The following is a 16,827-nucleotide window of genomic DNA, read 5'->3' as shown; positions in this document are numbered from 1 at the left end:
TCAACATAATAATTTATGATTAATATGTAAATAAGGGGGAATGGAATAAAATATATATTTTTGATTAATCAAAAGGGAGGAAGATAAGAGACAATAAATGTGAAGCAGGTGTATCCAATAAAAATCAGTAATATGCAAAATAGAAATTTAGATATATTATTATATTAGACTAGAGGCCAAGTGTACAAAATTCTTGCCCTAAGAGGGGGGTCCCTCAGCTCAGCCTGAGTCCTCTCACAGTTAGGGACCCATCAGAGAAGTCAGACATCCCTCTCACAGTCTGGGCTCTTGCAGTCTGGCACCCCTTTCTCCTTACTGCCCACCTGCAGCGGAAGTGGGAGAGGCTCCTGCCACTGCCACTGCAATCACCAGTTGTGAGCCTGGCTTCTGGCTAAGTGAAGCTCCCCATGTCAGAGCGCACTGACCACCAGGGGGCAGTTCCAGCATTGAGTGTCAGGCCCCTCATGATCAGTGTGCATCAAACCAACCAGTCATTCCACCGATTGGTAAATTTGCATATTAGGGTTTTATTATATAGGATATCAATAGATAAAATTCTCCACAAATATAATTGTTGCTTGACAAAAAAGAGCAAATCCAACTTTACACTGTTAGTGATGGACACCTCATAGATATAAAGACAGACCAACCCTTAAAGTGATGGAAATAATACTATGTAAACACTAACAACTAGTAAGGGGCATCTTTATTACCAATGCTTTAATAGTGTCTATAGATATAGTTATAATATATCTGTACTAATATCAGAAGTAGACAAGGTATTAAGGTAGGATCCATTGCTAGATGTGGCTGTTAAATTCATTTTAAAAATGCATTTATAAAGTCTTGCTTTGTAGCACATGATAATTTTCATAGTATAATTATTCTTATCATGGCTGATTGAAGTCTAACAACATCATGTTAACAAATGTGAGAAGAGATGTGCACAATCAGCTTGAAACCAGTGTGAGACAGCAAAAAATAATCAGTTTTAAAAAAAGTTTATCAGGAATGGATCATGATGATAAACCAGTGAATCCTCAATAACATAGTCTAAAATTACAAACTCACAATTATAATTGTGTAACATATTTTACAAAAATTTTTGCATAGGCCTTATAAGAGATTATGAACAAGGGAATAAAGAATTAGTAACAACCCAAGTAGCAAATTTGACCAACTTAAATATTAATAGCACTTGTACATAACAACAGAATGCATAATCTAAGATTATATGGAGATATCAACTGTATAATAAGTATAGAAGATCTGTCTCACTGTGCTCCTGACTGCAACAAGAGGATTTAGTGATTACTAGTTAAAGAACTTAACCCTATTGACACACATCTCTAAGGCCTGTTTTATATCTTTGTTCCTCAGGCTGTAGATGAAGGGGTTTAGCATGGGGGTAACTACCGTATACATGACCGAAGCAATTATGTCTTTGGAACCCCATGAAGAGGAGAAAAAGTAAACACCTGCAGTTGTCCCATAGTATAAAAACACCACAGCGAGATGGGAGCCACAGGTAGAAAAGGCTTTAAAGAGTCTCTTAGTGGAGCGGACCCTCAGGATGATGGTCCCTATACGGATATAAGAGCCCAAAATAACACCAAAAGGCAGGAAGAAAATAATTCCTCCCTCAGTGAAAATGACCACCTCATTGAGAGAGATGTCTGAGCAGCTCAACTTCAGGAGTGCAGCGAGGTCACAGAAGAAATGAGTGATTATATTATTGTCACCGAAGGACAGTCGGACCAACAGGAGAATGTGCAGCAAATCATGGACACAGGAGATAATCCAGGAGCCAGCCACCAGCAACACACACAGCCCCTCCCTCATGATGGTGGTGTAGTGCAGGGGATGACAGATGGCCACGTACCTGTCATATGCCATCACCGCCAGAAGGAAGTTGTCAAGACCAACAAAAAACATGTAAAAATACAACTGAGAAATGCATCCCACATAGGAAATGGATTGTTGCCGAGTCTGCATGTTCATGAGCATCTTAGGGACAATGACAGATGAAAGAGAAATGTCAGAGAAGGCCAAGTGGCTGAGGAAGAAGTACATGGGCGTGTGCAGGCGAGAGTCCAGCCTGATGAGCAAGATGATGAGCAGGTTGCCCAGCACCGTGGTCAGGTACATGCCCAGGAACAGGGTGAAGAACAGGCCCTGCTGCCCTGGCGGGATGGGGAGCCCCAGGAGGAGGAACTGGGACACGCTGCTCTGGTTCTCAGGCCTCATGCTGCTCTTCTGTCTGCTGGGGATGAAGAAGGGTTGGGAGACTCATGAGCCTAGATAGGAAGATCAGAACCATCACATCTCATACATCATTTTCTGGGAAAACAATTCATTTTAAAAAACTTTTATATTTATTTCTCACATCTGTGGATGTGTGCCTCTTCCTTTATTTCAGTCTGGCTGCAGGAAAACATTGGAACCCCAAGTAGTCAACAAGACCTCATTACAAAGAAGCAAGAGGGTATTCACTGTGTTATTCACCATGATTTATTGAACATGGAGTTGGTGTCGGGCCCTCTGCTAAGGACTGAGATGCAGCAGTGAAGAAGGGAAGCAAAGTCCCCACTTCTATGAGTTTACATCTTGATGAGCATAGAGGGATAATTTCTACACCAGCCCAGGGCCAAACCTTAATAATTCACCCTGGCAGCACTAGAAGGTGAACCCACTGTAAAACCATCAGTTCTTTCTGCTTTAAAGTAATGGGAGACGCCAGTGCTCAGTGGGCGTTTGTGGAACATTGTGCCATTGAACCCCAGCTGTAAAAACAGGGACAAGTTAGAATTGGGTGTCCACTGAAACCATGAGATGCCAGAAAATCTTCAAAATAGTCCATAAATGATCTTTCATAATAATGCTGACCATTTTGGTGGCATAAACACTGTACTGAACACGAGGTTAAAGGTTTATCTAGTTTGCTAAGTAAATCTAACATCAGCTTTACATTCCCAGATTAAAAATCTTCACAGCTGCATGAAGAATTCTGTTAGGAAATAGAAATATAAGGGATATAAATTTTACACCATTTTTGTAGGTTAAAAAGTATCAAATATTCTTTAATGGAGTTAGTATTATAATAACTTTGTATGGTGACTTGACTGTTACAAGACTTATTGTGGTGATTGGTATATAACTGCTAAATCACCATGTTGTACACACCTAAATCTAACATATTTTATGTCCTCTTTAAGAATAAATGTAAAGGAGAAAAATGATCAAATATTGACTACTTCGTGCAGTTTAGTCTAATATGTCTGCATGATGAGAACCCGTGCTCTTACCCACTCGTCATGAAACTTCCCTCTTCATTGGGAACACCCTTTGCTAATTTAGTGTTGACAGTAATTCAAAAGTTTCTTGGATTTCTATCTAGAGAGTTCCCTTTATTGACAATGTTATGTTTTTCAATTAACAAAACACCCTCACATTCATTATCATTTGCTTACAAATACATGTTAGTTGAGGACCTGTGTTTTATGAGGCAAGTGTCATTCCTTTCACTTTGTAGATTGAAAACAGAGGCCAGTGAGTTAAGTGACTTTCTCAAGGTTTGACACACCAATGGGTGGCAGTCCTGCACTCTGACTTCACACAGCGTGACACCTAATGTTTCTCTGCCTGGACATTAAGTGAAAGTGTTAAAAACCTCTGAGTGACAGTCACACTCAGGTATGTGAGAAGCACAGCAGATCCATTTCAGACACGGGGGTTCTTTGGAGCTTGTTTAGCTCAGCCAATGGTGCCCCAGGAGAAGGGCTCTGAAGGAAATATCTGAGGTCATAGGGGCAAGTTGGCAGACCCAGACACATACAAATCACACACAGACATACACAGACACACACACACACACACACACACACACACACTGCTGATTTGAGAATGTCAATGAACTGTGATCATGTTTCCATCCTAAAGGAAGAGTAGCCAATATGGGGTTCAGCTCATAAACACTCATGGACATATGTACAAGTCATAATTAACACAAAAAGTGGGACATACACATCACTCAATGATGGTCCACTCCCCCACAAACACTCTCAATGCACATCAACACAGCTGGCTCATGACACACCTGGTAAACACTTAATCCCCACATATACATAACTCATGCACTATACACATACATCACCAAAAACACACAAAAGCACAAACAATTCCAAAATATCTCAGGAAACACACACCAACAATACATATGCCCACCCAGCCACCCTCACTGCATTAAGCAGCCACACCCTCCTGTTAATGAGAGGTATGCTTCCCCCCTTCTGTCCCATCCCATTCCTCGGAGGGCAGTCAGCATGGGGCAGTTCAGTGTATTCTGTCACAGGCACCATCATTATACTATCACCAACACCCCATGCACGTGGTCTCATACACATGGTAACATACAGAGAAAACCTAACAACATACCTTTTTGCTCTCACATGTGTTACCCACAGACACAGCTCCCATGTACACCAGCACATACTGCTGAGCAGAGGTCTGAGCCCTCTCTGAGCTGACCTTGGTTCCTGGTGAGGTTGGGCATCTTCATGTCCAGCAGCAGAGACAACAGTCTCACTTCCAATGCTCAGCTGTGATGCCAGTGTTTACTATGACAGACATGAATGAGGAGTCCCTAATCACACGCCAGGAGGCTGGTGACTGGATCTACACGCACTAAAACAGGGCCCAGGTTAAGTCTGACTCAGGAAAAGAGTCAGATACATAGTGCATGCACACACACAACTATCAAACTGCACGTACACAAACGTACATAGTATATTCAGACAGACACAGTAATGGACACCAAGTCTCACACATGAACCCACTAGCACACAGGCGGATCCATTGCCAAGTGCAGATTTCCAGCTCCTCTCACCTGGGCTCGTCATTGGTGAGTTCAGACACTTTCTGCTCCAGACTGTTGCCCATCTCCCCAGGTTTTCTTCAGGAGACCTAATATCCAGGCACACAGAAGCAATATCTGGGGCCTTAGCACTTCTATAGACTTGCATTTTCCTTAACCAGCTCCAGAGAAATGAGTCCACATATAACACTTCACTGCTACTGAGAGACTGCAACCAAGTCCCCAAGCTTGTGACTGATTTCTGACTGCCCTTTTGGGAGCTGTGTGTCCAACAGCCAGAGGGACTGGAGTCCTGGGGGACAGTGTTCCTGTTTCCCGTCATGCCCTGGACGCCTTTCTTCTTGGGCATTTTTTCATTCAGGAGAATGGATTTTTCCACTTTTTATTTTGCAATTATTTTAAAGATATAGAAGAGTTGTAAAAATGATATTAAAAATTCCTGGACAGGCTTCAAACGGATTCCCCAATGGCTAACATTTTACTATGTTTACCATATATTTGTATGTATGTATATTTCAGGCTTAGATTTTCAGCAGATATACCACAGAGCATATTATTAGAAGGTATATGATATTAATTTTTCCATTGACTAGTGTTTTACCCTTATCAATTGGCTAAGGTGGTGTGTGCCAGGTTCTCTACTGTAAAGTTATAATTTTTTTAAAGTTACTATTTTAACCTGGTTATTATTGGGTTTCATTTGGATACATATTTTAAAACAATATAAACATATATGTTTATTAAAATTGCATCATCTACATTTAACATTCATTGATGATTTTTATATGACAAAATTATTGGAAATGTGGTGGCCAAATGGTGATTTTTATAATTCTATCATTTCTTCTATGTTTATTAGTTATATTCTCATATGAGAAGGATCTTACTCTTATTTTCCATTCATATTAATTTATTTATATCATTATCGACCTATGGATTCTTATTCTCTGAATTATAATCCATTACAGTTGTTATTCATTTTGAAGATCTAGGTATGTTCATTACTTACAAGGATTCTAAATGATCGCAGAAAAGCCAACTGGGAAGTATGCATAGAAGAAACACAAAAAGTAAAAACTAGAAAATAGGAACTAAAGAAAGTTTACCCATAGGAGGTGGGTCCAGATAGGGATAGAAGAATGGGGGATGGAAAAAGTATAGGTGTTGCTCTATAACCTGTAAATTTCAGTCTATTTATATATTTTAAAATCCATGTGTTCCACTCAATACCTCCTATTCCAGTTTGCCATCATGGAGTTATTCACAATCTCTTTTTTCCATGTACTAGTACACAGCTCCTTTCCCAGGGACTGGGGAGTCACTCCCTTTTCTTCAATGTTTATTTACTTCTTGAATCCTCGGATAAATGGTGAGTTGTTTCAGAATCTTGAGCTCAGACCACACTCTTAATGACACACTAAGTACAGTTAAAAACTTTGTTTCTGCTTTTAATATATCTGTATTGTTAAAAGTATTACAGATGTCCCTTTGTTTCTTATCCTCATTGACCCCCTCTACACCATATCTGTCCATCCCATGCCTTGACCACACTATTATGTTTCCATGGGCTTTGCATATATGCATAGGAGTTCACCTGTTAGTTTCCCTCACCCACCCCCATCTGTTCTCTAAAGTTTGTCAGTCTGTTCCATGCTTCTATGGCTCTGGATCTATTTTGTTCATAAGTTTATTTTGTTCATTACATTCCACATATGAGTGAGATCATGTGATAAATATCTTTCTCTGATTGTCTTATTTCTCTTCAATTAATACTCTCCAGGTCCACCTATGCTTTTGCAAATGGTAAGATTTCCTTTTTTTATAGCCACATGGTATTCCATTGTGTAAATGCACCACAGCTTTTTTATCCACTCATCTATGGATGGGCACTTGGGCTGTTTCCAGATGTTAGCTATTGCAAATTGCAATGCTGCCAACATCAGGGTGCATACATTCTTTATGATTTGTGCTTCATGTTTCTTAGGATATATTCCTAGAAGTGGGATCACTGGGTCAAATGGGAGTTCCATATTTAATTTTTTGAGAAAACCTAATGTTTTCCATAATGGTTGCACCATTCTCCATTCCCACTGGCAGCACACTATGGTTCCATTTTCTCCATATCCTTGCCAGCACTTGTCATTTGTTGATTTGTTAATGATAGCTATTCTGACAAGTCTGAGGTGATACCTCATTGTTTTTTTTAATTTAGATCTCTCTGGTGATCATGACTTAGAGCAATTTTTTCATATGTCTCTTGGTCACGTTGGAGATGTATCTATTGATGGGTTTTTTTGCCCATTTTTTATTGGATTGTTTGTCTTCCTTTTATTAAGTTTATGAGTTTCTTATATATTTTAGAAATTAACCCCCTATCAGATGTATCATTGGCAAATATGTTCTTCATGCAGTGGGCTCCCTTTGGTTGATGGTTTCTTTTGCTGTGCAGAAGCTTTTTATTTTCATGTAGTCCCATTTGTTTATTGGCTCCTTAGTTTCCTTTGTCCTAGGACATGTATCAGTGAACATATTGCTATGAGAAATGTCTGAGATTTTGCTACCTATGGTTTCTTCTAAGATTTTTTATGGCCTCACAACTTACATTTAATTGTTTTATCCATTTTGAGTTTATTCTTATCTATGGTATAAGTTGGTGGTATAGTTTCACTTTTTATGCATATACCTGTCCAGTTTCCCCAACATCATTTGTTGAAGAGACTGTCTTGACTCCATTGTATGCTCTTGCCTCCTTTGTCAAATATTAATTGAGGGTAATGGGTTGGGTCAATTCAACTCCTGGGTTCTCTGTTCTGTTCCATTGATCTCTATGCCTGTTCTTGAGAATATATAGACATAATTCTGAGGTCAAGAATTATTTAGGTTATTTACTTTATTTCCCCCTTAATCTAATTATAGTGTTAATTTGAAATATGGTTAGATTCATTTGTTTTGTTTTATTTTATTTTGTTTTGTTCACTACCTCTCCTATTTATTTTTAGTGACAAAAGACAACATGGTCAAACAATACAAATAATTCTACTCATCTTCCATCTTTTCTGCCCCACCTCTTGTAGGTAAACAATCTTATTAGTTTCTGATTAATTCTGCTTGTGTTTCTTTTTGCTCAAATGGGAAGATTTTTTATATTTTATTTCCCCTTCATTTTTACATAGAAAGTAGCATGTTATAAGTGAACTTTGGCACATTGCTTTCCTCCCATTTACCAATATATCCTCATATTTCTTCATATTGATCCATAGATATGTTTGTTCTTATTTTTCCACAGTTGCAAAATACTCAATTGCATTGATGTTCTATAGAGTTTTCTTTAAGAGTCCTAGAATGAGATATTGGTGATGAATGCCCTAAATGCCTTGGAATTGTATACCTCAAATCAATAAAATGGTAAATTTTGTTTTGTATAGTAAAGTATAATTAAAAAATTAAAAATTAAGAAAAAGTAACAAGTAATTTTTGCATAAAAACAGACAAGAATTATAAGATAATAATTTAGGATTAATAAGCTAATAGAGGGGTAATGAAATAACAAAATATATATTTAATCAAAAGGGAGGAAGACAAGAGAATAAATATGAAACAGATGTATTCAATAAAGTCATAGTAATGTGGAAAATATAAGTTTAAATATATTATGGCTACATTAGATATCTATATATATAAAAGGCCAGTGACCGGAATGCCATAACCACCAGAATGCGGTAATGACTGGAATGACTGGTAGCTATGTTGCCCACTGCGGCCAGTGAACTGGCCTGATCGGTGGTATAGGGCCAGCTGGCAATCCTCCTCAGCCCCTCCCCCCACCTGGGCTCGCCCCTGATTGGCCTCTCCCAACCTGATCCAGGGTGGGGTGGCCCGCCAACCCCCACCCCCCACCCCCCGCTGTGGCCCTTCCCCCGATGGCTCCACCCCAACCCGATGGGCCCACCCCATCCTGATTAGCCTGAAGCTCCTCCACCAGCTGCCCACCTCAATTACTCCCTGTACCCCAATAGGGAGCAGGGTTGGCCGGCCAATTACCTGTGGCCACTCCCCACAACCAGCTCTGATTGGCCCTCCACTGTGATCAGAGGTAGGGCCGGTTGGCCAACCACCCATGGCCCCTCCCCCAGGATTCTGGCCCCTGATCAGCCCGCCACCCCATTTGGGGGCAGGGCTGGCCAGATTACCACCCACAGCCCCTCCTCATATCTGGACCCACACCCAATCGGCCCCCACCCCAATCGGGGGTGGGGCACACTGGCCAACTCCCGTCATTTCCTCCTCCCAACAGGCCTGGCCCCGATCCAACCCAATTGGGTCTGGGCCAGCAGGACCCCACCTATGCATGAATTTATGCACTGGGCCTCTCATATATAAAAAATTCTATACAAATATAATAATTGTTCCTGTACCTAAGATGAGCAAAATCCAAACTTACACAGTTAACAAAGGACATCTCTCAGATATAAAATTATAGAAAAGTGTAATATAATGGAAAAGAATGCCATGGAAACATTAACCACAAGAAAGCTACATCTTTACTATCTATACTATACTAGTATTGCTATCGTTAACCTTTATCTCTATCTACAGTTATACCTATATCTAAGATATAAATTATCTATACTAATATCAGTAGATTATCTATACTAATATCAGATGTTAAGGTAGGACCCATTGCTAAAACTATCTCCTAAATATAAGCCCAGTGGTATGCAGTTACATGCACTTTTAAAAAGAATTTATCTCTCTTTTTAGAAAGCCTTGCTTTGTAGCACATGCTATTTTTTTTGTAGTGTAATCCTTATCTTGACTATTTGCAATCTATCAACATGATGTGATTGAGTATCAGTGTGGAAGAGATATGCACCATCAGTGTGAAATCAATGAAAATCTGCATAAAAAATCAGGTCAAATCAAAGTCACATAACATACGAGGACACAAAACAAGTCTCAATAAATTTAAAGCGATTGAAATCAGATAAAATGTCTTCTCTGACCACAATGGCATAAAATTGGAAATCAATAATAGGAAAAAAACTAAATGACACACGAAGTTATGGGAACATGACAGGGATATCTACTTTCACCACTCTTATTTAACACTAGAGGCCCGGTGCACAAAATTTGTGCACTGGCAGGGTGGGGGGTGTCCCTCAACCTGGCCTATGCCCTCTCGCAGTCCAGGAGCCCTTGGGGGATGTCTGCCTGCTGGCTTAGGACATCTCTCTCTCAGTCCAGGAACCCTCAAGGGTTGTCCCCCTGCTGGCTTAGGCCTGATCTCCCGTGGATCAGACCTAAGCTGGCAGTCAGAAATCCCTCTTGCAGTCAGGGATCCCTTGCTCCTTACTGCCCACCTGCTTGCTGCTCCTTACTGCTTGGCTCGCTGCTCCTTAGCGTTGCCATGGAGGCCAGCCATGAGCCTGGCTTCTGTCTAATCAGCGCTCCCCCTGTGGGAGTGTAATGACCACCAGTAGTGTAATGACCACCCAGGGACAGCTCCTGCATTGAGTATCTACCCCATGGTGGTCAGTGCGTGTCATAGCGACCAGTCATTCTGCCGTTCAATGTATTTGCATATTAAGCTTTTATTATATAGGATAGTACTGAAGTCCTGGCCACAGCAATCAGACAAGAAGAAATAAAAAGCGTTCAAATAGGAAAGGAAGAAGTAAAATTGTCATTATTTGCAAAAGACATGAGACTGTATATAGAGAACTCTAATTATTCCACCAAGAAACTATCGGAGCTAATCAATGGATTCAGGAAAGTAACTGGATACAAGATAAATATCCAGAAATCAGTTGTATTTGTATATACCAATAGTGAACTAGCAAATAGAGAAACAAATTAGTCCCATTTACAATTGCATCACAAATTTACCTAGGAAAAGCCTCACCATCATGGCTCAATAGTTTAGAGATTACCTATGAACCAAGAATATCATGGCCTGATTCCTGGTCAGGTCCCATGCCAGGGTTGTAGGCTTGATTCCCAGTGTGGGACAGGCAGAAGGCAGCTGATCAATGATTCTCTCTCATGATTGATGTTTCTATTTATCTTTCTCTCTCCCTTCCTATCTGAAATCAGTAAAAATATATTTTAAGTATGACTTGATATCTGGTTTTGTGATCCATCCAACTTTGTTCTTTTTTCTCAAGATAGCTGCAGCTATTTGGGGTATTTTTTTTTAATTCCATATAAATTTTTGGAATATTTGTCTGTGAAATATGCTGTTGGTATAGGTCTGTGAAATATGCTGTTGGTATTTTAATGGAGATTGCATGAAATCTGTGGATTGCTTTGGGTAGTATGGACATTTAAATGATGATTCTACCTACCAATCCATGAACACAGAATATTCTTCCATTTGTTTATGTCTTACTCTATCTCTTTTTTCAATGCCCCCTAGTTTTCAGAGAACAGGACTTTTACCTTCTTGGTTAAGTTTATTCCTAAGTATCTTAAAATTTTTTTCTTTTGCTATTGTAAATGGGATCAACTGAGAGATGCAAATAAAAATGACAATGAGATACCATCTCACACCTGCCAGAATGGCTATCATCAACAAATCAACAAACAACAAATGCTGGCAAGGATGTAGAGAAAAGAGAAACCTAGTAAACTGCTGATGGGAATGAAAACTGGTGCAGCCTTGGTGGAAAACAGTATGGCATTTCCTCAAAAAATTAAAAATGGAACTCCCATTTGACTCATTGATCCCACTTCTAGGAATATATCCTAAGAAATCAGAAACACCGATCAGAAAGAATCTATGCACCACTATGTTCATAACAGGGCAATTTACAATAGCTAAGATTTGGAAACAGCTTAAGTGCCCATCAACATTGAGTGGATTAAAAAACTGATACTGTCCTAGCCTGTGGTACTGTAGATAGAGCGTTGGCCTGCGGGCTGAAGGGTCCCAGGTTTGATTCTGGCCAAGAGCACATGCCCGGGTTGTGGGCTCGGTCCCCAGTGGGGGGCGTGCAGGAGACAGCCAATCAGTTATTATCTCTCATCATTGATGTTTATATCTCTCTCTACCTCTTCCTTCCTCTCTGAAATCAATAATGAAATATATTTAACAAACAAACAAACAAGAAAACTGTGGTACATTTACACAATGGAATACTATGCTGCTGTAAAACAGAAGGAACTCTTACCATTTGCAACAGCATGGATGGACCTGGAGAGCATTATGCTGAGCGAAATAAGCCAGTGGGAGAAAGATAAGTATCATATGACCTCACTCATATGTGGAATCTAATGAACAACGTAAACCGATAAACAAAAATAGATCCAGAGACACAGAAACATCAAAGAGACTATTAAACCTCAAAGGGAAGGTATGGTAGGGTTGGAGGGGAAGAGATCAACCAACGAACTCATATTTGTATATGCATAACCTATGGACACAGACTATAGGGTGCTGAATGTCAGGGGTAGGGAGGCACGGGCAGGATGGGAGAAATCAATAAGGGAAAATGGGGACATTTGTGATACTTTCAATAATAAAGATTATATACACTGAGTGACCAGATTATTATGTGTTTAGAGATCATCATAATCTGGCCACTCAGTGTTTATATATATAAATTAGAGGCCTGGTGCATGCATTCGTGCATGGGTGGGATCCAGCCATCCTGGCCAGGGGAAGGGGACATGGGAGGTTGGCCGGCCTGCCTGCTGGTCGAACTCCTGGTCGAGGGGACAATTTGCATATTAGCCTTTTATTATATAGGATATTCACTGAGTGGCCAGATTATTATGCGTTCATAGATCATAATAATCTGGCCACTCAGTGTGTATGTATGTGTGTGTGTGTGTGTGTATATATATATATATGTGTGTTATTTTTAACATATATGTTATTTTTTAAAAACTACATGGGAATAACTTTAAACAATAATGTAAAAGATCTGTACTAGGAAATTATGAGACACTGAAGAAAGAAATTGGAGATACAAATATATAGAAGGATGTACTATGTTATGAATAGGAGGAATTATCATCATTAAAATGTCCAGAGTACCTAAAACAATCTATAGATTCAATGCAATTCTTATCAAGGCATGAATAGCTTATTTCACAGAACTGGAACAATATTTCAAAAATTTATATGGAACCACAAAAGGCCCTGAATAGCCATAGCAAACTTGAGAAAGAAGAGCACAGTTTGAGGAATCACACTACCTAATATCAAACTATACTACAAGGTCATCTACACTAATAAAAGAGAAACATGCAAATTGACCATATCTCCGCTACGCACACCAGCCAATCAGGAGTGAGCATGCAAATTAACCCAACAAAGATGGTGGGTTAATTTGCATACACTGGCACCCAGTGGCCAGGGGTGGGGCGGGATGCTTGCTTTGTTGCCATGGGGACGACGCAGGCATTCTGCACCTCCCCAGCTGCTCAGGGCCTCTGGGCAGCATGGGAAGGTGGAAAGGCAGCTCCGGGTCAGAACAGAAAAGCAGCTCTGGCCAGAGCAAAGGTGGTGATGGCAGCCAGGGTAAGGAAGGCCCATTCTTGCATGAATCTTCATGCATCGGGCCTCTAGTAGTAACATAAACAGCATGGCACTGGCATAAATACAGACATATAAACCTGTGGTACAGAATACAGAGTCCAGAAATAAAACTTCTCCTATATGTTCAATTAATATTCCACAAAGGAAATAAGAACATACAATGAGGTAAAGACAGTTTATTCAATAAATGGTGTTGGAAAAATTGGACAGATATGAAAAGTAGATGAGGTGTTAAGGTAGGACCCATTACTAGAAACATTTTCCTAATTATAAACAAAGTGATATGCTCTTAAATGCATTTTTGAAAAGTCTCTATATTTTTAACAGCCTTGATTTATAGCACATACCAATTTTCATATGTAATCACTCATCATGGCTGATTGCAATCTGCCAACATGAGGTAATTGTGCAGTGGCAAGAGATGTGCACAATCAGCTTGAAGCCAACTAAACCCAGCATAAAGGACTTAGTTAAAAAATAAATAAATGAATATATAAAGTTCACCAGAGGCAGAATATGATGCTAAATAAGTGAGTTTTTATAACATAAAATAAAAATACATAAGCAAAAAATGATATCGCAAAACAGAGACAAATACACAAATTATAAATGTGCAACATGTTCTGCCAAATATTTTGCATATGTCTTATAAAAGATGATGAAAAAATGAAAAACATCAATTAGAAATAAAGAATTATTAAGAATCCAAGTATCAAATATGACTTAGGTGACATAGTAACAAATTTGTACAACACAACAGAAGGCATGTACTCTGAAAGTTCTATGGAAATGTGAAACATACAATAATTTTAGGAGATCTATCTCACTGTGCTCCTGACAGCAACAGAGAATTTAGTGATTTCCAGTTAAAGAACTTAACCCTATTGACACACATCTCTAAGGCCTGTTTCATATCTCTGTTCCTCAGGCTGTAGATGAAGGGGTTCAGCATGGGGGTAACTACCGTATACATGACTGAAGCAATTATGTCTTTGGAACCCCATGATGAGGAGAAAAAGTTAACACCTGCAGCTGTCCCATAGTATAACAACACCACAGAGAGATGGGAGCCACAGGTAGAAAAGGCTTTAGAGAGTCTCTTGGTGGAGGGCATCCTCAGGATTATGGTCCCTATACGGATATAAGAGCCCAAAATTACACCAAAAGGCAGGAAAAAAATAATTCCTGCCTCAGTGAATAGGACCAGCTCATTGAGGGAGATGTCTGAGCAGCTCAGCTTCAGGAGTGCAAGGAGGTCACAGAAGTAGTGGGTGATGGTATTATTGGCACCGAAGGACAGTCGGACCAAAAGGACAGTGTGCAACAAATCATGAGCACAGGAGAGAATCCAGCAGCCAGCCACCAGCAACACAGAGCCCCTCCCTCATGATGGTGGTGTAGTGTAGAGGCTGACAGATGGCCACATACCTGTCATATGCCATCACAGCCAGAAGAAAATTGTCAAGACCAACAAAAAATATGAAGAAATACATTTGAGAAATGCATCCCACATAGGAAATGGATTGTTGCCGAGTCTGCATGTTCATGAGCATCTTAGGGACAATGACAGATGAAAGAGAAATGTCATTGAAGGCCAAGTGGCTAAGGAAGAAGTACATGGGCGTGTGCAGGTGGGAGTCCAGCCTGATGAGCAGGATGATGAGCAGGTTGCCCAGCACCGTGGTCAGGTACATGCCCAGGAACAGGGTGAAGAACACGCCCTGCTGCCCTGGCGGGATGGGGAGCCCCAGGAGGAGGAACTGGGACACGCTGCTCTGGTTCTCAGGCCTCATGCTGCTCTTCTGTCTGCTGAGGGTGAAGAAGGTGTGGGAATCTCAGGAACCTAGAAAGGAAGATCAGAACCATCACATCTCATACTATCATTCTCGGGGAAACCGATTCATTTTTAAAAGCTTTCATATTTCTCACACCTGTGGATGTATGCATCTTCCCTCTTTCCCAGTCTGGCTGCAGGGAAACATTGATCCCCAAAGTAGTCACAAGACCTCATCACACAGTAGCAAGAAGGGGTTCTTTGTTTTCTGCAACCATTACTTTTATCATCAAGTCTGTGTCAGGACCTCTTCTAAGGACTGAGATAATTTCTATAGCCAGCCAGAGCGAAACCCTAATAATTCACTTTGGCAGAAACAGAAGATGAGCCCCAGAAACTGGTATTGGTTGTTAGTGCCTTAAAATAACGTGAGACTCCCAGACTGAGTTGGGCTTCTTGGAGCATTTTCCTACTCCTCCTGTAAATCTGCTGGGTCTCACTGACCCACAGTTGTAAACTTAGGGACCATATCAAATTGTTGACCATTTAAAACCACTTGATGCCAGAATAGCTCCAAAACCAAAATATTCCACATACTGTCTTTTATAATATTGTTGAACATTTAGTACAACATTTGCATATTGGCCTAAGTACCTACCTACTTTCTTAATGAAATTTTCATGTCAACCTTACATTCACAGATTTTTTTTATTAAGGTATTATATGTGTACATATCTTACCATTGTCCCCCCACCCCACTCCCATATATGCCCTCACCCCCCAGAGTTTTGCGTCCGTTGGTTATGTTTATATGCATGCATACAAGTCCTTCGGTTGATCTCTTATCTCCCCCACCTCTCCCTAACCTTCCTGCTGTAATTTGACAGACTGTTTGATGCTTTACTGCCTCTGTATCTATCTTTTTGTTCAAGTTTATAATGTTCTTTATTATCCATAAATGAGTGAGATCATGTGGTATTTTTCTTTCATTGACTGGCTTATTTCACTCAGCATAAGGTTCTCCAATTCCATCCAGGTTGCTGCAAATGGTAAAAATTCCTTCTTTTTTATGGCAGCATAATATTCCATAGTGTAGATGTACCATAGTTTTCTGATCCAGTCATCTGCTGATGGGCACCTAGGCTGTTTCCAGATCTTAGCTATTGTAAATTGTGCTGCTATGAACGTAGGGGTGCATATATCCTTTCTTATTGGTGTTCCCAATTTCTTAGGATATATTCCTAGGAGTGGGATTACTGGGTCAAATGGGAGTTCCATTTTCAATTTTTTGAGGAAACTGTGATCTCAGCACTGATCACATATCTTGTTGAACCCAGGTTTCTTCTCCAGGGACGCCCAGCTCACCCCACTGGGCGAGAAACAGATCCGTGGTACCAGGCATCACAAGGCTTCAACCTTGGCATGAACAGAAAGCTCAGGCAACAGCTGTGGACAAATGGATTGTCAGAAGAGGGTTCCTCTTGGCCAAAAGGGCAAGAGGGGCCAATTTAGAATGCTCAGGTGCCTTCCCAGGGGCCCCTCTACACAGTGGAAGGGATTAAACCCTTTCATGTCCTTTTTAAATTGCTGCCACACATTCAAAGAATTAGTTTGTAAGTTTGTTTGGGATAATTGTAT

General features: G+C 40.2%; 1 protein-coding gene and 1 pseudogene across 2 annotated transcripts; both read right to left on the bottom strand.

Moving 5' to 3' along the window:
- Positions 1-1,314: 1,314 nt before the first annotated feature.
- LOC307111295 (olfactory receptor 1J4-like) lies at positions 1,315-2,247 on the bottom strand (the record flags this gene model as incomplete). Its single annotated transcript, XM_079791080.1, has 1 exon — positions 1,315-2,247. The coding sequence occupies one exon, from the start codon at positions 2,245-2,247 to the stop codon at positions 1,315-1,317; it is 933 nt and encodes a 310-aa protein (XP_079647206.1).
- An 11,986-nt stretch (positions 2,248-14,233) lies between these two features.
- Positions 14,234-15,208, bottom strand: LOC307111283 (olfactory receptor 1J4-like; annotated as a pseudogene). The gene has a single exon. The product of its transcript is annotated as an olfactory receptor 1J4-like (transcript).
- Between the last annotated feature and the right edge of the window lie 1,619 nt (positions 15,209-16,827).

This window comes from Cnephaeus nilssonii, assembly GCF_951640355.1.
Source record: "Cnephaeus nilssonii genome assembly, chromosome: 14".
NCBI classification, from domain to species: Eukaryota; Metazoa; Chordata; class Mammalia; order Chiroptera; family Vespertilionidae; genus Cnephaeus; species Cnephaeus nilssonii.
Note: the sequence above shows the minus strand (reverse complement) of the source record. Positions and strands in the feature narration are given on the sequence as shown.